Source organism: Pecten maximus, chromosome 3 (genome assembly GCF_902652985.1).
Source record: "Pecten maximus chromosome 3, xPecMax1.1, whole genome shotgun sequence".
Taxonomy (NCBI): Eukaryota; Metazoa; Mollusca; class Bivalvia; order Pectinida; family Pectinidae; genus Pecten; species Pecten maximus.
Window position 1 is genome coordinate 9,214,840 of NC_047017.1, and position 26,773 is coordinate 9,241,612.

The 26,773-nt window shown below is 35.7% G+C and overlaps 2 protein-coding genes across 4 annotated transcripts; one reads left to right on the forward strand and one right to left on the reverse strand.

Annotated features, from left to right (window-relative positions):
- Nucleotides 1-360: 360 nt before the first annotated feature.
- LOC117323118 (nucleolar and spindle-associated protein 1-like) lies at nucleotides 361-8,939 on the reverse strand. Of its 2 annotated transcripts, XM_033878137.1 has the most exons (11): nucleotides 8,764-8,939; nucleotides 7,919-7,987; nucleotides 7,166-7,240; nucleotides 5,885-6,295; nucleotides 5,750-5,845; nucleotides 5,310-5,556; nucleotides 4,878-4,976; nucleotides 3,709-3,899; nucleotides 3,083-3,419; nucleotides 2,748-2,958; nucleotides 361-2,421 (listed from the first exon to the last, which is right to left on the reverse strand). In XM_033878137.1, exons 1-11 carry the CDS (start codon nucleotides 8,845-8,847, stop codon nucleotides 2,334-2,336), a joined length of 1,908 nt encoding a protein of 635 aa, XP_033734028.1. In that variant the 5' UTR covers nucleotides 8,848-8,939; the 3' UTR covers nucleotides 361-2,333. The 2 variants fall into 2 exon arrangements, with proteins under 2 accessions (XP_033734028.1, XP_033734027.1); XM_033878136.1 differs by having other exon boundaries at nucleotides 5,750-6,295.
- A 4,926-nt stretch (nucleotides 8,940-13,865) lies between these two features.
- LOC117323121 (double zinc ribbon and ankyrin repeat-containing protein 1-like) lies at nucleotides 13,866-26,568 on the forward strand. Of its 2 annotated transcripts, none has more exons than XM_033878141.1 (17): nucleotides 13,866-13,918; nucleotides 15,154-15,307; nucleotides 15,984-16,134; nucleotides 16,354-16,480; nucleotides 16,865-16,961; nucleotides 17,128-17,213; nucleotides 17,447-17,553; nucleotides 17,950-18,070; nucleotides 18,411-18,533; nucleotides 18,846-19,041; nucleotides 20,422-20,525; nucleotides 21,520-21,691; nucleotides 22,032-22,111; nucleotides 22,607-22,687; nucleotides 23,096-23,229; nucleotides 23,481-23,555; nucleotides 23,829-26,568. In XM_033878141.1, exons 2-17 carry the CDS (start codon nucleotides 15,199-15,201, stop codon nucleotides 23,983-23,985), a joined length of 1,920 nt encoding a protein of 639 aa, XP_033734032.1. In that variant the 5' UTR covers nucleotides 13,866-13,918; nucleotides 15,154-15,198; the 3' UTR covers nucleotides 23,986-26,568. The 2 variants fall into 2 exon arrangements, with proteins under 2 accessions (XP_033734032.1, XP_033734030.1); XM_033878139.1 differs by having other exon boundaries at nucleotides 13,913-14,015.
- The last annotated feature ends 205 nt before the right edge of the window (nucleotides 26,569-26,773 follow it).

Genomic DNA, 26,773 nt, shown 5'->3' on the forward strand with positions numbered 1-26,773 from the left:
ATAACTTGGTCAGGTAAGGGCTATTCCAGTAAAATATCTACCCCACGGCAGGACTCCAGCTTTGTCAAACAGAAACCACAATCAAGTAATTTATATAATTACCCGACTCCAATAATTCAAAAAGTACCAATTAATAAATCACATTTTCTCCAGCACACATCGTGCCTAAAAATCTTATTTTTGGAGTCCTCTTGATATATTAATGCAATAGCCCTAATGTACTAGTAATTATCTATAACTGGGTTACAAAGTTATATGTTCTCAGCTCTCTGACTGTGGTCTCTCTTTACATTGCTGCCCCTCCAGATCTGCCGGAGTAGAAGTCATGTGTATATGTATACCAGTAAAACAAACAATATATTGTTACTTAAATCCTTTATATTCCTTTCCTAATACAGTACCACCAGTACAATGATTTAACAGGAACGTCCATGACAAACATGCCTCCTGTAAATCTGTGATGATATACAAAGATATTTATATAATTATAAGTTTTTATACGATTGATTAAAATAATGTACATAAAATGCTAGAATGATAACAATATTGGACATTAAAACAGATGTTTTATATTTACTGAGAGAATGTTTAGTTGTTAAAGTTCAGGACTCGCCGCATTTTGACAGAACTGGTGCAGTACTTAACTAAACTATTACATGTATCTGGGTGTCAAGATAATCTCCAAAATTGGCAGTAAACATGAAAAAATCTTTCAAAAATTTGATGATAAAAGATAACATAGCTATGTTGTGAAGCTATATACAATATGTATATAATGTGATGACAAAATGATACAATGACAAGAGAGAAAAATCATGAGACATTAACCACAAAATTCTCATTGTTATCAATATCAATCTGATATATGACAGGCCTCTGCTGTTTCAAAGTATTGCAGTCCTGTATTTACACACATCTTGTACACAAAAATACTTAAAATTACCAATGCCTGTGTTAATTTAAGATATCAGAGTTATTTAACTAAAAATATAAAATCACCATCATAAGTGAAAAGTTACGCATACTTACAATGGAGTATTGAACATTTATAGCATAAACAGTACACAAAGAGTAAAATCAAGTATAATAACATTAAATCATAAAAAAAAATCCCATGGACATTAATCACGAATACTCTAATATTGATAAGGTTAAAATTTGCAACTAGATTTAATGTTTTTAGAAATAAAACTGATAATTATAATATATTAGGGAGTCTGGACAACAAAAACATACAATTGACAACAATTACATACTGCTGACCAAAACACTCATGTGACACATGTAAACGTAACAGGAAAGACAGACTAGGAAAAGAAGATAAAGATAGACTAGGAAAAAAAAGACAGATGGAAGACAAAGAGTAGGAATAGAAGACAAAAATAGAGTAGGAAAAGAAGACATGGCAGACAGACAGCTTTTTAACATGAATCTACACCTGAAAAGGAATTGTGAAACTATATGATAGTATGTAGTGTGATCACTTCAATTCTATATGAGGGGGGTACATGGTATGATGGTTACAGTGCCCTTTAATTATATATGGTGGTACACAATGATCATTTCAACACCACAGGAAGGTGGTACCCATTATGACCATTTCAGCCCCACAGGAAGGTGGTACCCATTATGATCATTTCAGCCCCACAAGAAGGTGGTACCCATTATGATCATTTCAGCCCCACAGGAAGGTGGTACACATGATCAATTCAGCCCCACAGGAAGGTGGTACCCTTTATGATCATTTCAGCCCCAAAGGAAGGTGGTACACATAATGATCATTTCAGCACCACAGGAGGGTGGTACACATGTTCATTTCAGCCCCACAGGAAGGCGGTACACTTAATGATCATTTCAGCCTCACAGGAAGCTGGTACACATAATGATCATTTCAGCACCACAGGAGGGTGGTACACATGTTCATTTCAGCCCCACAGGAAGGCGGTACACTTAATGATCATTTCAGCCCCACAGGAAGGTGGTACACATGATCATTTCAGCCCCACAGGAGGGTGTTGCGTACTAGATCATGTCAGCATCATATGTTTATATTTGGTATGACCAATTCATTAACATACTACAGCTGCTCAACTTCGATTTTTCTTGTTTGGCGTGACATAGTTTACAAAACCTGATCTAACTGGTCTGCTCACATAATAAGATGCTTCTCTGATTAGAAAAACACAATGGTTTGGTAAGATCTGTTTGTCTTTTTCCTGATACAATTGGTCCATCCACAAAAAGGAAAGTATCCACACAGTTTAAATATTGAACACTATGGTGGTAATATTACAGTTTAAGCACCACTGAATCATTTTAGCTTGACTAAGTTTCTACTGTGCATTGATCCCTCGCCGAGACATCTGCTTGTCAAACTTATGGTCGGCTCGCCTCTTCAGTGCCTCTGCTCGACGATTTTCTCTGGAAAATTAGAATATTCAAAATGTAAAATGTATGAAATTAATTGATGAAACAAAGCAAAACTTTTCCCTACATCAATATTTTACTCAATATTGAGCCACATCAAGGGGATAAAAAAAAATAAGAAGTTTCATATGGAAAAAATCTAAAAAAAAAAAAAAAAAAATTAAACAGACTATAAATGGTTAAATTTCTAAGACATAAATATTTTCAGAAAAGTCTGAATGTAGTTAACTTGTAAAGTGTAAGGTCTGCAAGATAATTTAACTACTTGATATCAGTCTCATATTAAACCATAAACACTTCAACATCCTACAGACACTGACCTTCCAGCGACCTTCGGTGTCTTGACACTGACTTTTGGTTCGCCCTTTGCGGTTGAGAACATGGAGGCAGCATCCAGTGGCTTGAGTTTGCCTTTGTGTGTCTTCCAGGTGATAGGGCGAGCTAGACTTGCTTTTAGATCAAACTTCTTGGTGGTGGACTTGCTGTCATCAAGGGTTGTGTTGATAGAGGCATTGAACTTGAACGGTGTGACTGTAAAATATGAGAGTACAATAGTTAGTAGAGATAAACCACGAGATTTCTTTTAAACATTCTAATTCTTATCTTTGTCTTGTGAAGTTACTGACAATGCTAACTTAACAGCAAGAGCCCTTACCATATGACTTGCGGGTGCTTGTATCCTTGGATTGCGTGCCCGGTGTCTTAACTCTACTGAAGTTGAGGTTCATGTTATTGGTAGAGAGGACTGTAGGCTTGAAAGGTCCAGATGAAGTTCGTGGAGATTTTCTTGTGTTTGCATTGTTGAAGTCCAAGTTCATGTTCTTGGTACTGAACACTGTTGGTTTGAATGTCGATGGGGTTTTGGGTTTCAATGCTGCAGAAACTGGAGTTTTGGTTTTTGGAGCTCCTGATGGTGTCTTCGTTTTTGCTGCAGTTGAGCCAGGAGTGACAAATAATGACTTTGTTGACTTTGTTGACTTTGTTTTTATCTCCTGAAAACAGCAATTTTTTATGTTTCGAGATATAAGCAAACTGATAAATCTTAATTTAGAGTAATGTAAGTTTGCAACTTAAAAAAAAATCTAAATCTCATTTTTTAATCAAAGCTATTTTCCAGTTATAGCAAAAACTAAGCACACATCTTTAAAAACATTAAAAAAAATTATAAGAGGTGAATTTCTAGTTTATATTTAATTTCTTATGGCAGTATATGCATTTGTAATTCTATATTGAACTATGATATTTTAGTTTGACAACATCCTGATTAAATAGCATCCTAACCTTGAATGCTGTTGGCGTCTTATGACTTTTCAGCTTGGTGATGGCTGCCTTCGTCTCTTCTAACAATGTCTTTGTTTTTTTAGCGGAGCTTGCAAATTCATCTTGACGCTTTCTCTTTTTGTTGAGGTACACATCAATCGAATCCATTTTGTCAAACTGTTTCTTGTGAATTTTTGTCCAGTTTTTACTTCCTGTTTGAAGATCAGTAATATCAGTGATAACATTGTATACAACAAGGAAATTCAGTCTGATGACGGACAGACATGACTTGTTGTCAACATGATTCTTTTCTATAAAACATTACCTAACAGAATAAATCTATATAAAAATTATAGACAATTCCAGATAATGGGTTAAAACAATTTCAAACTATATACAGTATAGTCGATTGTTAGTCTAGCAGTTAGTCAAAACTTATTTCTGGTACTGATAAAATCCCTAACAAACCTTTTATTCTGCCAGGATATCCAGAGGAAGGAACTTTTGGATTTTGGAGGTGACATTTGGTTAAAGAAACACTTTTCTGAATATTGCTATCCTGTGCATGGTATTTAATACAAACCCTTAAAATATATCTTCTTACTGGAAATGACAAAAAATATGCCCCATTCTTCAGAAGCATAAAAACAAAGAATGAATGTTTTTCACTGTATATCTATAAGCTTTCTTACTTTATATTAGATAATGAATAACCAAAATTAAATGGGTCTTATGATTGTGTAAAGGATGAGCAGATGAATCCCAGCACAACAATGACTTAACAGAATCAACACTTACCTGGAGTCTTGACAGAATCAACACTTACCTGGAGTCATGACAGAATCAACACTTACCCGGAGTCATGACAGAATCAACACTTACCCGGAGTCATGACAGAATCAACACTTACCTGGAGTCTTGACAGAATCAACACTTACATGGAGTCTTGACAGAATCAACACTTACCTGGAGTCTTGACAGAATCAACACTTACCTGGAGTCACGACAGAATCAACACTTACCTGGAGTCACGACAGAATCAACACTTACCTGGAGTCACGACAGAATCAACACTTACCTGGAGTCATGACAGAATCAACACTTACCTGGAGGCATGACAGAATCAACACTTACCTGAAGTCAAGACGGAATCAACACTTACCTGGAGTCACGACGGAATCAACACTTACCTGGAGTCAAAGGTTTTTGTTCTTTTGCCTCTTTCCTGGCTGCCAAGAAAGCTGCAAATCTGGGGATACCAGTTTTCTTTGCAGGATCCATTTCTGATACTGTAAATCAAAATTGACATGATAAAGTCACAAGGCAAAAATAGACAACAATATTTATGTCTACAGTTATCAATTATGTCATTGGGACTAAACACAAACAAACAAATAAAGCTAAACGCAAAGCCTATCAAGTCATCGGAGTGAAAAACACTGGTCATAGCGACCGACATCTGATATATAGCTGTAGTTCACACAGGACAAATCCCAATATAAAATGTGATGAATGATGAGTTCAGTTTGTAATGGAGACTGAACATGGAAGTTAACCAAGCTTACTTAAAAATTTACTTTAATTGAAATGCTATATGAATGATTTTTATGACATATCATCACCTTTCTTCTGCACTTTCTTATCAAGGGCAGAGAGTAGAGTTTCCTTCATCTCAGCACTGTCCATATTTTCCGTGAGAGCACCAAGCATTTCCTTTGCTCCTGGACTCCCTGATTTCCTTTCATCTGTAGTTTTCTTAACAAATGTACTTCTCCGTGTGGTAGTGCCTTGGTTTTCTGCCGACTCATCAGGAAGAGGAACAATTTCAAATGTACTACGCTTCCTTTTTGTCTCCTGTGGCGTTCTCTTCTGAAAGAGATATTATGCCATGGGCATGAATATTAAAGTTATAGGAACTTCTACTAGACGTGCATGGTTTGTAATGATTAATTTTGATAAATTATTGAAATATCAAGAATCCAAATCATACATTTTTTTAGATTTTTAATCTATGATATCAATAAGATGTACCTTCATTGATTGACATTACTTAATGCAGTACCTGGTTGGACATGCGCTTGAGGGATGCTGGGGTTTCGGCTTTGTTTGGTGTGGCTGACTTCATGGCAGATTTAGGTGTTGACAATCGTGGAGTGGCCTTTTTTTGTTCTGATTGACAGAGAACTTTTGGTGTGGCTGGTTTAGAGGATGCAACCTTCGGCGTTGTGGACTTGACTTTGGTTATCTGTTTTGAATGACCAAGAACTTTTGGTGTGGCAGCTTTAGGGGTTGTGACCTTGGACATTACAGATTTGACCTTAGTTATCTGTGGAGTAAGGGGTTTGGGGGTTCCTTTTGGTGTACCCAAGGGCCTGGGGGTTCCATTTGGTGTACCCAAGGGCCTGGGAGTTCCTTTTGGTGTACCTAAGGGCCTGGGGGTTCCTTTTGGTGTAGTGTGTGCTTTGGCTCCGGTGAGACTTTTCCTGACCAAGGGAGATAACACACTGGATGGTTTTGATCCGAGGTGTCCAGGTCTTACAGTCCTCACTATAGTTGGAGTGGAAGGTTTGGGACTTCTGGTTACTGATTTTGTAACTTTCTCTTTTTTCTGCAAAAACAGTGATATTTTTATTACAGGATGTTACTTAAAATATTTGTCTAATTTGTAAATGAGTTTGATATAAACCATACAAAAAGGAAAACTAATGCTAGCCATATTCTAAATTTCTAATTTCTTTATTGCTCAACATCCTATTGACACTTTCAAACATATACAATATATTTCTGAAGGCATGACCAACCTGGGGCAGAACACCAAGTGGCTTTGGAAATTAGCCTTCTCGTATAAAAACTGACTAAAATCATCAAATTTGAATGTCATCTCAATGGTAAAGGTTTAAATTCAAATGCCACGGTAAAGCAATCATTGAAATAATTTCTGGTCAGTTGGGCAAGTGAGTAGATTTTTATTTTATTTATTTTTCAGCTGCAATCTTAATCTACTTCCAAATATCAAATTCAATTATCTATAACTGATCATGACCGTGGTGTGTTTCAAACATAGTTAAAACAATGGTACAAGTTCTTTTGTTCCATCCAGTTTGACAGTATATATCACAGCACATAATAGTACACAGCAATATGGGGTCGTTAACTGGCTGCATTCCCAACTGAAATTTTTTCATTATTTAAACCAAATTCGCAAAATTAGCAGTTTACTCATGAATCATAAATCTTTCAAAATTCCCCAATATTCTTCCCAAAATGAGACAAAAAGGCCCATCCCAAAACAGTGAGAAAAGGCCCTGCTTATGTTATTTCATTATAGAACAATGTGAAAACTGAGTGGACAGACTGACAACAGACGGACAGGGAGGAAACCTACACAATTCAACCTGGCCACATACAAATAGACATTTAACACAACTATAACAGTTAATATAACACACTATAAAATTAGACCCTGTAACATCCTTACCGGTCTTCCTGGACCTTTTTTCTTATTTTTCACCTCAATTGTTTTCTCTTCATTTTCTTCCTTTTCTGTTGTTGGCTGAAAATGCAATGATAGGATGTGAAATTATATGCCAAGAATGCACAGATGATGAACTTGTGGGCGAAAGATAAAACTCTGACCTAATTTTGTACATTACCAATCATGATCACCTCATCAAGTTGAACCATACCTCAGGTCTATGAAGATCATATATATGACAAGTAGCGTAGGGGACAGAGCCCGGAGGGCCTAGATCAAGGATCTAAATCAAGGGTCTAGATCTACTGGAAGTCCTGACTAGCATTATATAAATATTATAACATTGGTTCTTTTTTCACCAGTAAAATTGTTGTCTATACATAATGTAATATAAATTGTTGAAATGTTTGTATTGTAAGACTGCACATATGTAGTCAGCATCAGGCTTTGTTTTGTTTTGTTTTGTTCATTCAGTAATGGTTGGAAAATCATAATGGATTAATTACATGTTCCCTCCAATTAATGGTTAAACATTCAAATTTACTAATTTTTGATGGTTATTTTTTTATTATTTTACAATATTTTTTTCTGGCTTTATCAATACATGCATGAGAAAGAAAATCACAATAATTCATTATAGACTTTTACATCCGATTCTCATTTACTAATTGTTTTCCACCGAATTAGATTGATAATCTAACATTCCCAAACACTATTTAACTTCTAGGATAAACTTATCACCATATATACTGTTACCTTTTGTTTATCTGCAGCCTCATTATTGTCCAGAAAATGTTCTACAAGAGTATTCCTCAACTTGTCAATCTGAAATGATAAAATGCAGTCAATTCAATAAAGACAATTATTCTGGCAAAGAACAAGAAATTTTACATCACTGATGTCACTATTTCTCTTGAGTCTTAATTTTGAAACAGCAAGTTAAAATTTATAACCCAAAACTAACATACTAAGTACATATATAGGCGGTAAAAATTGTGTTCATAAATGTTGCTGATCAGCTTTACTCGACATGTAAATTATGATACATAATTTTAAAAGTTGATCATCAACATAAACATTAACAGTGTACTCCATCTCTTGAGGCTGTGCTTATAGAAGATTTGATTGAGGCCCTCTGTCAATATTGTTTGATTAAACACACTTTCTTTATTTTTTTTTTGCAAAATGTCAACGGCTGTATGTGTGCGAGTCCTGATTTAAGTGATGTGATGTCAGGACTAGTACTCCGTGTGACACATGTTGGCAGTGTTTCAGTGACGAACGCGTACGGTTTGAGGAAAGAACTGTGGCGAAGAACTGTGCATGATAAAGTATGTGGTGAAATGAGGTATGATATATTTATGGTTTCTGGAGGGAAATAAGAAGGTTTTTTTCTTTGCGCCGTGGTCCCAGATAGTGCTTCAGCATTCCAGTTGTGGGCAAATAATTTTATAACGTAATATGAAGTAGGGCCTAAGAAGGTTGGAACTTCAGGGCTTGTTGTTTACAGTTCCGAAGACGGCATTGTTTTGCATGCATCACTTCTTCCGTAAATAAATATAATATAGCATCCACTATATTTGTATAGCTTTGCCACTAACCTTCATATTGGCTTTGATGCCAAGTGACTTTGCACGTTTCTGCAACTCATTATATTTCATGGAAAATATCTCTTCTACGTCCATTTTATCAACAACCACAAACCTGATCCAATCTAACCTACGCTGAAATAGAAAAAATGTCCGCCGAATGTTTGAAATTTTGTTATCTTCGCTCTGATTGGTCGGGAGGTCGAACATGAATGACACATATTTGCGGGCGGCAATAGGGTTGAGATTCGACAACAAGCGGCCGGAACCGGTGTGATGTAATAAAACAAACAAGAAATATCTTTAAAAAAGATAAACGGCATCGTTTTAATGCTTGTAGTTATAATGTAAAACTGCATGCTGGTGAAATAAATTACGAACTAATGCGTTTCAGCTCGGATAACAAAATTATATCATTTTGAATAATTTTTATGATAATAACAGAGACATATATACAGAGAGATTTGTAACATCGCTATTTCCCCGTACACGTAGTGGCTCCCTTTATTCGTGACCACTGAAGCATATCCCTTATCGAGAGCGTCCTGTCTCCTATCAAACACACGCGAGCGCAGGTAAATCGGGCTATGCGCATGTGTGTATCGTAGTATTGGAACTTATTCGACATGTTCTTGTTAATCCGCCATTACGTCAGACCAAAACATCGTCATTTTAAATACACACAGAAAGCACATCGTTTTATTTTGGCCACTACAAAAGTTACCACATTAACCAAAAACTATCTAACTTATGGGATATAGTCTTATTGGTCATGCACATTGTTGCCATTTATCCGTATTTTCTAAAATCTATTGGGTCCTGTTCGACATGTCCAAGTTTGTAAATAGCCGCCATTACGTCAGACCAAAACATCGTCAATTTTAAACGCACACAAAAAGCACATCGTTTTATTTTGGCCACTACAAAAGTTACCACATTAACCAAAAACTATCTAACTTATGGGATATAGTCTTATTGGTCATGCACATTGTTGCCATTTATCCGTATTTTCTAAAATCCATTGGGTCCTTTCGACATGTCCAAGTTTGTAAATAGCCGCCATTACGTCAGACCAAAACATCGTCAATTTTAAACGCACACAAAAAGCACATCGTTTTATTTAGGCCACTACAAAAGTTACCACATTAACCAAAAACTATCATACTTATGGGATATAGTCTTGATTATCATGCACATTGTTGTCATTTATCCGTATTCTCGAAAACCCCATAGGGACTTTTCGAAAATTGGAGATTCCCGCCTATCTTTCCTGCGTTGTGCTTGACTTTCATACTCAAAATACAAACACTTGGACAGCAAATTGTGATATATTTCATATCGATGACACTTCTGCACTTTGATATTAATAAAATTAAAGCACATAATTGGATCTTGGTGATGATTTCAAATAGAAATAATCGATAATTATGTGTCTGGTTTTCAAGTTTTCTCCAATATGGCGTCTAGTGAAGACTGAACCGAGCGACCGCAAAGGATTGTGGGAAGGTCAGGGGCCACTATGTAAACACAAGGGCAAATAGAGAGCTGCCAATCTCTCTGTATATATGTCTCTGATAATAATAATACTGCATTTGAATCAGGAATATACTTTTTAATGTGTCATTTGAAAAGATACATCCACTTCTTCAGCTTGCATTCAATCTTAACTTTGTTTCGTTTTTAACTCTAAATCTGCTTTTTGCATTTACCGCTACACTGACCAATCACATACTTCATCTTGACCAGTAACGCTACCTGTCGCGTCATATCCGGGACCAAAAGAATATTAAACGGCTATGCCGAAAAACACATAACTTGTTTCTTCTCGGCATTAAACTCCGGAGGAAAGGAGAAATATCTTTCATTTGATTTATTTATAATTTAATGATGGTTACTAATAGTTAAGCAATATTCCACAAGAAACTTGCACGTGTCATTCTCCTATAGGCCTACAGTTATCGCCCCTTTAAAATTTCGTAGGATCTCAAGTCAATGTTAAAAAACAATGATTGTCCTCATCACAGGTTATTTAACAGTTTACATTTGCATTAGGAACAGTAAGGAGATAACATATCAACTATGGTTTATATCTTCAGATATTTAAGGTGGCGTTTACAAAGTCCAACTTTCGGGAAGTTATATTACAAATTTTTGAATAAATACTTTGGACAATTTCATATTTTTTTCATAACATCCTTCTCAAAAGTGTTTCTCTTCGAAATCCATAGCTGAAAGCCCGTGTATATGTGTTTTGAAAACTATCCTGGTTTTATATAAATGTTTTCTAGATTTCAAAGGAGCATTTGACACTACGAAAATAAAAAAACTACTGCCAAATCTCTGACATTGAATTATGAAAAATGACTTGTGTGTTAATACTATACAACCTTATTAGTCGTAGAAATAGCTCTACAGAGCTAATGTTCTTTGTTTTTAACATATACTACTTTAAATAAATCTTCTTGTATCTTGTATGAAAAGTTCTCTGGTAGAGGACAACAGTGAACATAATTCGTGTACGACAAGGGTTAATATTTCCCCAGGTTAATAAAACCGTGTAAATGTATCGCTATAGGTTTCGTGTAGTCACTGGTAGATATTGAATGGTTATAATTAGGTCTCCCTGGTTACATGTTTAAAACAACTGTATCCCTTAATTATGCTTATTTGATTATTTTGATTAATTTTAAATAAGTTACTTTAAATCTTTAATCAGACACGCCTAAATAGTATATGCTGTGGCACACGTTGATGTTCAAAATTCCGGTTGCCATGGAACTAATGAGGAACTAATGAGAAACCTGAGAATGTAGTTTAACCCATATATGGAATTCCGTACATATCATTAGCTTGTAATTTTTTTGATTTTTTCCCGCGAACATTTCGTAGAATCCGATTTCTATTATTAGGGAGACTAAATAATGACATCGGTATTCTCCATCACATTTCATATGAATATATATATGTAACAAAGCAATAGTTCAGATTGTCCAACAAGATATGAACATTTTTACGAAAAGGTTCACGGACAAATTGATCAGTATTCTTCCTTTGATCCTAAAACCTATTGGGGACCGCGGTGGCCTAGTGGTTAAGGTCTCCCGACACTTTATCACTAGCCCCCCACCTCTGGGTTGGGAGTTCGAAACCTACGTAGGGCAGCTGCCAGGTACTGACCGTAGGCCGGTGGTTTTTTTCCGGGTACTCCGGCTTTCCTCCACGTCCTTAAATGATCCTGGCTGTTATTAGGACGTTATACAAAATAAACCAAATTCAACAAACTATTGGAGATTAATTAAGAAACTCACGAAATCATTAGGAAGTTCACAATCTATCCCAACACTTACAGACCCAGCACTAGGAAATGTAGTGACAGAAGATGGTGACAAAGGTAACAATTATAGATATACTAAAAACTTTGAAATTAGGTAAAGCCATGATGGTATAAGTCACCATATGCTTAAATATACTGCTCAGTCAATTGCAAAGCCGCTTAAAATAATTTTTAATTTGTCACTTTCTTCTGATATTTGTCCACATATGTGGAGAACGGTTATTGTTTAAAAAAGGTGATTGGCATTCTACGTCTAATTATAGGCCAATATCATTATTATCAACAGTAGGTAAAGTTTTCGAGTGTGTCATTTTAAAATATATTCATAATTATTTAATTGAAAACTCTCTATTCTATAACAAATATATCAATCGGGGTGTATGCCAGGTTACCCAACTGTTCACCAGCTAATTGGAATTTATCACAACATCTGTTTAGCACTAGATGAAAAAAAGCACGCTTGTTTAGTTTTTTGTTACATTTCTAAAGCATTTGATCGTGTCTGACATAAGGGTTTGTTTAAATTAAAATCTTACGGTTTATCAGATGAATTACTGATATGGTTAAGTAATCATCTTTCGAACAGAAAACAAAGGGTATTCATTTCAAATTCATTTTCAGACACTGATGTCACTGAAGTTTTGCAATCAGCTTCCCGTCTGTTTGCTAATGATACGTCACTTATGGTTAGATTTTCCTCTTGTAATATAATTGAAACAAACATTAACCAAGACTTAGAATCTTAAGTAATTGGGCAAAGAGATGGTTGGTGAATTTTAACCCTAGTAAACAGAAGTGATTTTTATTTCGAATCAGAGACCTATATATAAATTAATATAGGTCTCTGTTCGAATTCACACTCTCTCTTTGTCAAATGTTGAACCTTTGTAATTATTTGGGAAAGGGGTTTAATAATATTGTCATAACTTGTGCCCAATCCTTTTTGCTTTGATTTATGGCAATAAAAATATGTTTAAATCAAAACTGATATGATTAATATTTCATAGTGTCTCTCAAGTCTAAAGCATCTCTTCTGACTTTCCAAATCCTTATGCATACCCCATTGTTTTGGATTAGTAACAGAAAGCGAAACGGCTTAGATTATCATAACTTGGCATTAGATATACGTGCATTGTAACCATCCAGTATATAGGACAAGTTATAAAAAGTGGGTTACACTTTCCACATTAGGACAAAATTCACAAAGTCTAATTTCTCAAGGGATTTTTTTATTCTCGCTTCTATACTTTGACAAAGAGAACAATTCAACTTCTGCGGAAGTTTGTAATAGAACAGTTTCACACCCCTGTGTATGAGTAGATCGATCTTTGGTAGAATGACACCCACTATTTGTCTTTACCGAATGTTATTCTAGGTAACAGGGACTTTACACGAATTCCACATCCACGTTACAGTCCATATTATATCGTTATTATGTGAACTATACCCATGGGTTAGGGATTCTAACGTGCCAAGTCCCTGCACATGTGATCTAAAACGACCTAAAATACACTTAACACATTTTGAAATGTCAAAATATATATAAACATTAACAAATCGTCTGATCTATATGAAAACTAGGCTAAGCCCAAAATTAATGCCGTGCCCCCAAATATGGAACCATTTAAAATTTAGTACTCAAAACTCATTTCAATAAGTTAACCAATCAAAATGACTGTAACATAATATTACACTTAAATATCGTTGCTATCGTGAACAAAACATTATCCTGATCCCATTGACGCTTGATATGGATTGCCGTCTGCTTCACCGTTGTTTACAAACATCTAGGCGATTTACGGAAAACAGGTGTCCGAACAGGTCCGGCGCTCGGTAAGTTACTTTTCTTTAATGCACGAATTTTGACCGAATTTACAGTGAAAGCAATCGTACAGCAGGTGTTTGATAACAACATTGTCGATTGGAATTGGTGAGTTCAAAAGAAATAGCTACATTTCTGTAGGAAAACCCATAATACATGTTAGATTCGCGGGTCATCTGTCTGATTTTCAAAGAAATGCATTTGCTGTTGTAGGCCTACTGTTTACCTTACTTATGTCATGATGCATAGACATCTACTTCCGATGTTTTTGTCCTAAAGACCAAGTTGGGAATCAGTCCGTTATTTCACATGGTATGCACGATGCCATCAAAGCGAGGTCCGGAGTCATTTAGCATCTGATGCTTTTAAATATGTTTTGTCATTTGTCAGCTGTTTGTTAATTAAAAACTGTTACTGAAGTAGACCCCTGTATCCAGATTGGATCGTATGGATGCACTGAACTCCCACAAACACCTTTAACTCAGAGCATACACATATCATACAAATCCTGGGAAAATGTTTCATCTACATTGTCATTTTGTATGCTTATTCTTCAAATTGATGACTCGCCTGTACTGTATTGTATCTAGTGTAAGGGGACTTTTATCTTCTGAAGTTCAGAGGATGTTTACTATTGTTGATGACTCACCTGTAGGAGGACTTTATCCTCTGAGGTTCAGAGGATGTTTACTGTTGTTGAGGCTTAAGTGCATCCATGACTGGATGTTACTACTTTAGTTTCTGTTCATCCCAAATTTTAACCTGGTGAATGGAAGATCTTTATTGCTACCAGTACAATATAGTAACTGCAATCAGCAAAGCCGAACGTTTTTTTCACATTAATGAATTTCTCATGGCAGGGACAGACATTTTCTAAGGAATTTGGAGAAATGAACAAATATGCATTTCCCTGAATTTTTGGATAGACTGTGCATTAATACTCCCATGTAGATTCGTAATTGTGCTCTTATTTAAATTAAGAAGAAACTATTTATAGATTTATAGACTGTTTAAAGTCTGTAAATCCATAATTGGTTTCTTTAATTGCTTGAAACAGAACAGGGATTGACATAGATGTAAACTGTCAAAAGATAAATGTTGTCATATTTTAATGATAACTGGTTGGTTACAAAAGCATATAGCCCTATGGATTGTACATGAATTATTTGATTACATTTTGTGACCTATCCCCAAACAGAAAAGAGATACATTCTCACAAACTAAAATATTTCTGTTAAATTTTCAGTTGCTATGTGTGACATTGACTGAAGGTCATCAGTAAAGTAGCAAAATGACAGCAGGATCTATTGCCGTTCCGACCATCATTCCTCTACGACTTCCTCAACATGGACGATCTAAAACATCAATTGACTCCAACACAAAGATAGAGCTTCATTCTGGTAACTAGTTTGTTTGGCTTACTAGTCAATAGTTTTAAATCAAAGAAATACCTTTATATTACACGGTTGAGACCCAATATTTTAGTGAACGAACACTGATCATTACTACCTTACATTTCTTATTTTTGTTACATTTTCCTATAGAATTTTGTTGTAATCAAAACCATTACATATATTTGGAAACCAATTAATGCATTAGAGAAGAATGAAAAGGTTTGTTTAGGAAAAATATGCTGGTGAATACTAAATAAGGGAATATTTACTAAGAATTCTTCTTTTAAATTACCACTTTTCTGCTGTAAAATGAGAAATTCTTTAAAAATTAATGTCTGTTTTGATATTACTGTTCAAAAATATTATCATATATACAAGAAATTTGAAGTTGTATGAAGGCTATTCAAGTTGATTTATTTAGAAACAGAAGTATTTATTTTGTAAATAAATCATTCTTTTATGCAGCATATCACATACTAAATATAACTTCCTCTGAAACTTTTAAACATGGATGTTAGCAAAATTATGTTGATTAAACTTTAATTTGATGGGGTGACCATTACGAGACTTTTACCTCCTAGTATATTATATTGAATTGACTTAAGTTTTGTTGATGACATGATGTGTTGGTCTCTTAGGATATTAAAACTTGACACTGTAACATTGATATCATAACTTTCAGACACTAAAGATGTCGACATCCACTACACAATCAATGGGACGAAGCCAGACCCATTTCCCAAAACGGGGGTTGTCAGATGTACCATGCAATATGTGGGTCCTTTCACCTTACCTCCTGGAAAACAGACAGTCCGATGTGTGGCAGTATCAAAGTAAGTCAGTGAACCTATGGTATTCTACCCCTAGTAAATTTGAACAAGACATTTTTAAAAAGTTTGTACTCTAGGATGTTGTTTTGGTGTTTTTCGGTTGCTTGATTTGTATAATCCCCTCTTCAATCCTCCAATTAGTCAAGTTTTTTTTTTTTTTTTTTTTTTTTTTTCTCTCTCTGCTTTTCGGCTCTTCTGAGTACATCTTATGTTTTTTTACAGAGATGGTATGCGAGAAAGTAACATTTGTACAAAGGTTTTTGAAGTTGAATATGTCCCCGGTCCTTCTATGATGCCAGAAGACGATGATCTAGAATTTCAGGAGGAGATTGAGAAGGAGCAGCAGAGAGTAAGTGACAATTCCCAAGTAAAAATATTTCCTGTTTATTGTGGCCCGGGTTTTGTGCTATTGAAAAAATTTGAGTTTGAAAGTAGATCCTGACATAATGTCAGCTTGGTCTGTTGCACCAAATAAACCCTCCCTAAACTGACCAAATAAATCCTCCCTAAACTCACAAAATAAACCCTCTCTAAACTGACCAAATAAACCCTCTCTAACATAACCAAATAAACCCTCCCTAAACTGACAAAAAAAAAACCTCCTTAAACTGACCAAATAAACCCTCCCTAAACTGACCGAATAATGACCCGTTATGAGACTTTAGCTTCACAGTTCTGGGAGTTGGTGGCAGATAGTCTTGAGAAGTCTTATTTTTCCTTGTTTGACTTTCAGTTAAATGTAAAGAGAGCTGCCAAGAACCTGATGCTTTCAAGTAAATCAGCTTGGACTGATGTATCAGCCATGAAGAGTGCAACACAGAAAATGTCAGGTGAGTATGAGAGGACTAATGTATATTGTCTCTGTAATAATGAAATGGTGTTAAACCAGATTGGTTAGTTTTCACTTAATATGGTATGGTCTTAAATAATTGAAGGTTGTAATGTTTGTCTGCCAAGTATTATGCAGTAATGTCTAATTTTGGATTTGTTTGACAGACATGCATGTGAGTGGGAGCTCTCGACATAAGCCTCAGGCTGAGCCACGATTCCTGAATTCCAGACGGGGAGAGGGATCCTCTGCTGTAAGTTGTATGACACCATGTGACACCGAGTCTGGTAAAGCTGATCCAAGCTCTGAATCAGTACTACTCTTAAAATATCAAATTATATGTTTACACCAATCGAAAATTGATCCAAGGAGTGGAATTTATTTGTTGTCTTGCTTCTAATACAGTTTATACAAAACATGTAATTTCTTAAGTAACAAATCTTTTCATGGTAAACTTAAGTACATTGTGTTAATCTGTTTCTGTAGCCAGGGAAGTCGTATGAACTTAGTCGTAATGACCGTTACTGGGACAGACACCAACAGGAGAGTGTGGCTCCAAACTCCCGACACCAGCAGCAGGCAGACTACATGAGGTGGGTAGAGAAATCAGAGAATTTTGAGACAATTCTAAAATTCATGTTGTGGTCAAAGAGACCTTGTCATTTAGGAATAAAACATGCCAATTCTCTGATGGTTAAAATATATTGTCGTACAGTTGTAATGCTCCATCTTTGTTGCTTATGGCTAATTTTCAATTCCAATGAAATATACTGTTTTAAAGAAATTGGCTATGTTCAAAAATGTTGTAGTTCTGAAGACGGCCAGTAAGCAATATAAGGATTTATTAATAGTATTCCAGGTCTACTCCATGAAATAGAATTCAGAAATTAGAAAATTTGTATAATGGAAAAAGGTCTATGCATATACTCTAAATAAACTAGACTGTAAACTATACTGTAACTTGGGTGACTATATATTGTGTTTTGTAGGAATGTATATGGTTATGCAGATAGACTATCAGAACAGAACCCTGCTTACTATAACTCATCGTACAACAATAACATGATGGCTTCACAGCAACCTCTGACTCCGTATGGAACTGGACGCAAGGTCAGTAACAACAAAAGCCAGATATGGTTTACTCATTAAAAGATAGTTGATTGATTGAAGTAATATTTCCTGTACCTTTTTATTGCTTATACACTGGGTTCTGATTGTTAAAATTACAGCTAATACAAACTTGCATCTTTTGTAATTGGGATAATTTAAATATTTTCTCCTAATGGTGAATTATTATTTCATATTTATTTTGTTTTGTTTGAGTATGATGTTTTAGGCACATAAAAATAAGGTATTCACATTGGAGAAAGATGTTTGTATGTTGTGTATATATTATAAATTGATGTTGTGTATATTTTATAAATTGAGAATATTTTTTGGTGAATTACAGATGGATATATGTACATACTGTAAGTCAATGGTACCATTCAACACCACACATTGTGTCGTCTGTGAGGGCCCACTGCCAGGTGCTCATCTCGTCGACACCAAACATGTTCCAGTTCCTAACAATGTGAGTGGCTCTCTGTGTTTACGGAGATTTTATGGCAAAGGTTTCTCAGGAATCTCTTTTCCTCTCAGTTCAAATTTTCAAACTATCCCTCAATTTATTGGTATGTTTTAAGATCCTGCACTTCATATGCACCAGCCATGTGTATTAAACTTCAGCACTCTTACAGCTTCTGTATTCTGATCTGATATATTATCTGTAATCATATTCTTTAACCCCAAACTTTTACCTGATTTCAGATATATTATCATGTACCTGATAACAGAAATATAAGATTGTGATGTTTTTACTGGATATGATTGTCCTTTTGTACAGTTTCTGCCTGTAAGTTTCCCATTGGATGAACCCCCTAAACGACCTACAACATCTGTCAGTACACAGACAGTGGGCCTCTTCTACCCGTCGGAGAAGGGACTTAGCAAGAAGAAAGAACAGGAAGAGGAGAAAGTAGCATTTGAGAAACAGATGAGGGACAGGAGACCTCTACTGACTTCAGTCAGTCCAGGCAAAGGTATCTACAGTGTATTGGGGGTAGCGGCTGACAAAGGTATCTATGGTGTATTGGGGGTAGGGGCTGGCAAAGGTATCTACAGTGTATTGGGGGGGGGGGGGGGGGGGGCTGGCAAAGGTATCTACAGTGTACTGGGGGGGGGGGGGGCTGGCAAAGGTATCGAGTGTGTATTGGGGGGGGGGGGTAGGGGCTGGCAAAGGTGTATACAGTGTATTAGGGGGGGGGGGGGGGGGCTGGCAAAGGTATCGAGTGTGTATTGGGGGGGGGGGGGGTAGGGGCTGGCAAAGGTGTATACAGTGTATTGGGGGTAGGGGCTGGCAAGGTGTATACAGTGTATTGGGGGTAGGGGCTGGCAAAGGTATCTAGTGTGTATTGGGGGTAGGGGCTGGCAAAGGTGTATACAGTGTATTGGGGGGGGGGGGGGCTGGCAAAGGTATCGAGTGTGTATTGGGGGGGGGGGGGGGTAGGGGCTGGCAAAGGTGTATACAGTGTATTAGGGGTAGGGGCTGGCAAGGTGTATACAGTGTATTGGGGGTAGGGGCTGGCAAAGGTATCTAGTGTGTATTGGGGGTAGGGGCTGGCAAAGGTGTATACAGTGTATTAGGGGTAGGGGCTGGCAAGGTATATACAGTGTGTTGGGAGTAGGGGCTGGCAAAGATATCTACAGTGTATTGGGAGTAGGGGCTGGCAAAGATATCTACAGTGTATTGGGGGTAGGGGCTGGCAAAGGTATCTACAGTGTATTGGGAGTAGGGGCTGGCAAAGATATCTACAGTGTATTGGGGGTAGGGGCTGACAAAGGTGTATACAGTGTATTAGGGGTAGGGGCTGGCAAAGATATCTACAGTGTATTGGGGAAGGGGAGTTTAATCTACCATGAATTGTTGAAGGGGTTTTCATTTGGCATGGATCATCCCCAGGCCATTGTATTAAATTATGTTTAAATGAAGGGTGTAGTATCTCTTAGGGCGGCCTGACACAACCCATTGAGGAAACCAATATCATTTAGCCATTGGCCATGCTTAAGTTTTCCAGTAAAGGTGAAGTGTATGGCTCTCCCTGATGTCAAGCACAGTAGATGAAAGGAGATACAAAGATTTTCAACTGGGCTGATTTGAAATCTGAAATGGTTGCCCTGTCTCTGCTTGGAGTTGTCTCTGATAAACAAAGACATTTTCAATATCTCAGATTCCATTGGATTGATTTTAACATCTCATGGCCAAGTGTTATTTCCTTTAAGGAGTAGTTTATGAAATTTCTTTTTTTCCAACTTCAGCTCATTATCAACTTTTATATAACAAATAATTTGCCACATGACCCTGAATAGATGCCATTAGCTTTTAGGTTGAAATTTAATGTAAACTAATGTTATATTGTCAGGTTACTGGAGGAAGCAGATAGATCACATCAGTCAGCACCTTAAGGTTCACGCACAAAACGACGCAGAGTTCAGGGCCCTGATTGGAGAACCTAAAATGGGCAAGGTTGGTGCTAGTGTTTACTTCATCATGAAATACAAATTGTACAGTGAATAGAGCTCTAGGTGTGACATACAACTACAATGTTGAATTCATACCATATTTATTTGTCAATAAATCCATACCTGATACTAAGTTCACCCATGTCAATTGCAGTTCAATAAAAATGTAAACCAGTTATATTTAATTTTACTGCGATAAGCCCTACCCCCAATTCTCTGAGTAAAAGTTAATATAGTTATACTCGTTGGCTTCTTGCAGGATAAATACTGTAAGTTTTATATTGTCTTCACCTCAGTTTTTCTAATGCCTACTCCCTAACTATGCACTCTACAACTGAGATTGTTCAAACTTGTGTTACTCTCTGCTGGTATATTTTCATATGATTTGAGGAGGTTCAACAATTTGCTCTCTTGACCAAGCTCTCTTGACCAAGCTCTCTTGACCAAGCTATCTTGACCAAGCGATCTTTACCAAGCCATCTTGACCAAGCCATCTTGACCAAGCCATCTTGACCATGCCATCTTGACCAAGCTCTCTTGACCAAGCTCTCTTGACCAAGCTATCTTGATCAAGCTGTCTTGACCAAGCTATCTTGACCAAGCTGTCTTGACCAAGCTATCTTGACCAAACCAATGTGCAGTTCAGTGCCGTTCGATCACTGTGACTGTGATCAAGGGTAAAATAAGTGCAAATTTTTCCATTAATGTTTGTCTGGGTGATAACTTTAAAATTATCATATATTGTATACCTTAATTGCTCACTGACGAAGTCTAGTGTTCTGTCATTAGATCATTGCAAGGTCAAAGGTCAATTGGGTGCAAAAAATTCAATGTCAAATTAATGCGAATTTCGTCAAGGCAATAATACCATTGAATATATCTTTACAAAACTTGCATTACCAAAAGCTTTTGAAATTTTTAATGATTCAGTTATGGAATGCAGAATTTCAAGTTTGGGAGAATTTAGTCTTATAGTTTTAGCTTTGTTTATATTGTAGCTGTTGACGAGTACAGTCCAGGAGGACGGGTACGAGTTGAGTGTGACTTTGACATTCGCCATACGAGGAAACAAGGACCCTCTGACAGGTCGTAAACTTGGAATCACAGGAGACTATTTAAGCATGCATACAGAGAGATCCAACATGTCTACCTACCGTAGTGACGATGAAGGTAATTCTGTCACAAGAACATACAATTTATAAAAACAAAATAAATAAGGGTTTTATAAAGAAAATCAATGAAGAGTAAGTCATTCTTTACTGTGGCAAGATATTACTAATTGAGAGACTACATTCATTTACAGTGGGAATTGAAAATTTGACTCGGTAACATTATGAATTTGTCACAAGAACATCAGTCAAATTGAGATCTTCCTTACCTTAAATCCCCTTTTGTCCTATTGTGAAATAGAATGAATGCCATATTGACTGATCTAGCATTAGTAAAAACAATTTTGACAATTGTAGGAATTGTAGATTAATTAAGTGTTAAATGTTGTTTCTTTTAACAGTAAGTGATGATACAACGATACCCATCAAAACAAAAACTACAAAGAAAAGACCCAAGAAAAAGCCTGGTCCAAAAATCGCTGTAAGTATGCTACACAGAATCTGTAACTAGGATGTATGCAAGAAGATGACTATTTAATCTGATGAAGATTACAGAAAACCCTTAAATCACCTACAGTTTTCAGTGGACTGTGGTTTTGGTGAATGGGACTTTCACTCGGTCCTGGATGGATTAAGTGGCTAATAAATGGAGTCATGTATATACGTACATTTAGTTTTTCATAAAAATGAACCTCTGCTTTTGAATGTAAATTATTCTTAAGATATTGAGCCAAATGAAATGTGATGTAATTCTACTAGACCCGGAATATATGTACAATATTATTTTACACCAAGGTGAGCCTATTTTACACCGAGGTGAGTCTATTTTACACCGAGGTGAGCCTATATTACACCGAGGTGAGCCTGTTTTACACCGAGGTGAGTCTATTTTACACCAAGGTGAGCCTATTTTACACCGAGGTGAGTCTATTTTACACCAAGGTGAGCCTATTTCAGTTGTACTCTTTGTTAACAGGCCATGGACCAGAAGCTACTGAGAGAATTGGGCGCGTCTGGGGAAGGTGACCCAACTGAGGTCCAGCAGCTCATTGATGAGGTAGAGAAGATGACTTATTTATATTTACATATCTTTCACCTCCTCATTGTTCCTTGAGAGATTTGTTTCTGCAGGATTTTTGTGCCTTTTCAGCTCCATTATCCAGACAAATATATTTAAACAATTCAAATATAAATATACTGTAAAATTGAGTCTGTTCTTAAAATGTATATGCATGTATATACCACATCACACATTGTACTGTGACTTGTGAAGGAATTGTCACCCTTTAAAAGGTCAGATTTGATTATAATACATGTACTAGCAAGTCCAAATCCTCTTCCATTAATTCCATGCATTGTCTGATCATTTAATCCTCACCTTATATTGGTTTGACAGTGTGAACTCTCTAGGAATGGAGATTAACATCACACCATGGTAACCCATTAACAATGTTTTTTTATCCAGGGAGCAGAAGCTACGTGTACCAATAAGGATGGGCTGGCGTGTATATATGTTGCAGTGAAGAACAAGAGAATTGACTGTCTCCCCATCCTAGTGGAGAATGGTGCTGATGTCAATCAGAAGGGACCATCTTCTATGTGAGTGTAATCTCTCAATCTATCATACTTTGTCGGATTTTATATGGAGACAACTGTGATTTTTACCTCTTGGATTCTGTAACGTAAAATATAACAATGCCATACAAAAAAAAAAAAAAATAAAAACCACATATGTGTCATATATTTATGCTTTTTTCCTTGGAATGAAATGTCATGACATCAATGATACTGTCTTTCATAATCAAACAGACTGTAGGTTTAAACAAACAGTTTTATCTTGTATATTACAGAAAAGGAAACACTCCCTTACATGAAGCTGTCAATCTTGGTCCATCTGGTTTAAAGACCATTGATGCTTTGTTAGGGTAAGTTCACAAGAATTATATTAGGTAAACTTTGAAATAGAAATAAAATACAACTGTTACAGCTTTAACAAGTATCAAATGTAATACAACAGTAAAATTTAAATGTATTATTTTTAAGATTTTAATTTATCAACTTTTAATTAAAAAAAAATCAAATGTAAAAATTGATACAGATGATAATTTTCATCATACAATATTAAGCTGAGAAACACCATACAATGCAGAATTTTTTAAGAATGTTTGTAAAGTTGTCATATCTTTTGCCTTTTGTAGATGTAATGCTGATATGGCACGGAAGAATGATAGAGGAGAAACAGCACATGATTTGGCCCTGAAGGGAGGCTATGATAGCATAGTGGACAAGTTCAACGCCTTTATGGCACAGTCAACGCTGAAGAGGATGACCAAACCAAAACAGAGCAGTTACTGAGGCATTGTGGGAAAAGACGAGGAGGCATCCAAATATAACCTAGGATTTTACTGGATATTTTTATTGACTTGTTGAGTCCGATTGGCGAGCTTCGGTAGGTTAGGAAGTAGGTTAGGATAGTCAAGATTCCTTTGTGACAAAGGTCAAGGTCACACATAGTCTGACATAGTTAAGGTTCTGGGTTGATGTAGTACCGGTAACTGGGTTTTCAACTTAGGTTGTCATGGAAACTTTTTCTATGGCTATATCTCAGATGTAGGTTGCTATGGTTACCAGGTTTTCAATGTTTAAGTGATTTATTTTTACATTAATATTGTTTATCTATAGAAACCAAGAACTAGACATTGGTTGTTATGATGGAAATCTCAGAAATGTGATGTCAGTCGTCTCGTTGTTATTAACTTCAGTTTTATAGTTGGATTGATCGGCCGTAATAAAGTAGGATATATTTCATTAAACATGAAATTCTGCATCTATCAGACTAGATTCTGATTCCAGGTTTTGTGGTTAACAAAGTTAGAAAACGTTGTCTCCCTCTGGAAAATAAAAATGGAATGGTAAAATGAATCTGCATACTGAAAATATGTACCAGTGTTAGGCTATTCTTGTTTCAAATTTGTCGGTGACTCAATACGTGACATGTGTATTTGTTTTTCAACACCTCAATTTTCAATCATGTTAAATATTTAATTCTTCCTGTGTGCAGAGATTCATAACATTAATTAATAGGAATGAACCATCTTTTAATAGTATAAAGCAGATTGAAAGAGTTGGTTGTAGTTATTAGTGGTATTTACGATACTGAGGGTTACAGATGGTATTCCTAGAACAGTCTATCTGTCATTTACTGAGTAATGCTTGCTTTCTGTGATTAAGTAAGGTACAAGCTAAAGTGTGCAGCAATGAATGTTTTTCTAATATTTTCTACAAATATCTTTTGATATTGTGCTAAAAATTTCCTTATCAAAATGATATTTATATATGATATTATATTCGATATATCATATTAATAAATGTACATATGATTATAATGGATAGTTTATGTTCAGACAAGTCTGTCTCAAGACCTCCACTTTCTCAGAGAATGTTGTAAATAAATCATCTCAAAAATGTTGGATTTTTCAATATGAGAAAACGATGTTGTGAATCTTATCTATTTTTTTAAAGGATAAAAGTGTTTGAATGAAATATTGATTTTGTGGAAACATGCCGTCCTATTTTTAACAAGTTTTTGTAACTTATGTGGAGGAATTCCACAGAGTGGTGTATAAATTTTTATCATAGATCTTTTTAAACATTTGATATCAAACCTGACTTTTACATCTCCCCTAAATCTCACATTGTTAACCTCTTTCACTTCAGTGTTTTGAGTGAGAATGTGTATGTAATTTAGCAATATCTAAGGGAGATAACTTTGTAAAACCAGGCAGCATTCTCCTTACTAGTGAGGTTACATACCAAGTTTAGGTAGTTGGTTGAAGATTTTGTTCCTTTGAAACATTAACACAATATTCTAACTACTACTGTAGTAATACTACAGTAGAAATCAGGCGTTCCTAGTTAGGATGAAATGTTAGTGATTTATTTCATTTCATTTTTGGTTTTCAACAGAATCTTGTTTTACATTTTGTAAAGTCATTGTTTGTACATAACACCTTAACTCTTTGTTCTTTAAATTGTTGTCAGAATGAGTGGTCTTTGTTGTGTAAAAGTTTGTTGTAAGTATGTGTGTTGTTTTTGTATGGAATCTATGCTCCTACTGTGATAATTCCCCTTTACACATTATAAATCATACTTATAACTCATATATAATATAGCGAAAACTATTGATTATAATGCGACTAGTTTTATTTTATACTCAAACCATGAAACCATGCCTGTCATATGCAATGTATTCCGAATCATGCTAAAATGGCTTGGTCATGTAGAAAAAAGTTTATAATTTAATAGTTATACCATATTTTTTCCTGAAAGTTCTATTATTTATGCATGTAGTTCAACAGAAATTCATCACCAGGCCTTTGCATTTGTAAATTTTAATTATTATAATTATGTAGTTCATTTTATCAGAAGTCAGAAACATTGAAGCTGGGTCATACTACCATGCTGATTTACTGGTTCCCTTGGCCTCATTTTGGATGAAGCATGAGAGCCAATGAGGGCTGAGAATACCATCCTACTGACCAATCAGACGTCCACATTTATAGAAAAAATACATTATGTATAATCACTTTTGGTAAAACAAGTGCAAAAACTTGGGGGGGGGGGTTTGTGTTGTTTTTTTTAATCACATTTCAATTTTGTGAGAGAGAAAAAGTTAATTTACATACATTTCATATTTTCTGTTGGTCTGTAGACATGGACTTAACATTATCATTTCCTGATATTTCAGTTAAACTTCATTTTATCTTTTATAATACTGTAATGCCATCCCATTAAATTACACTGGATATATCCATGTACCTTATAAAACTTGTAAAGATTTAAAGAAGTGTATTAATGTTTAAAGTGGGGCATTTGCCTGTAGCATATTGTAATATATGTACATTTTTATAGAATAAAGAAATAATATATAACTCTTAACAGCTTCCTTGTGTGCTGATTTCCATATTTAAACTGTAATGTTGGACCATGGAAAACATACATGTTGATTTAGGCATGTTATATGGAATTCATTTTGTAGATGTAATCTTGTATTCACTTAATTGAGTTGAATGGTATTGGGAGTATTTATAATGCAGTTCGTTTTGATTTTTTATGTTTGATTTTACCCTGGCCTTGAGTCAAA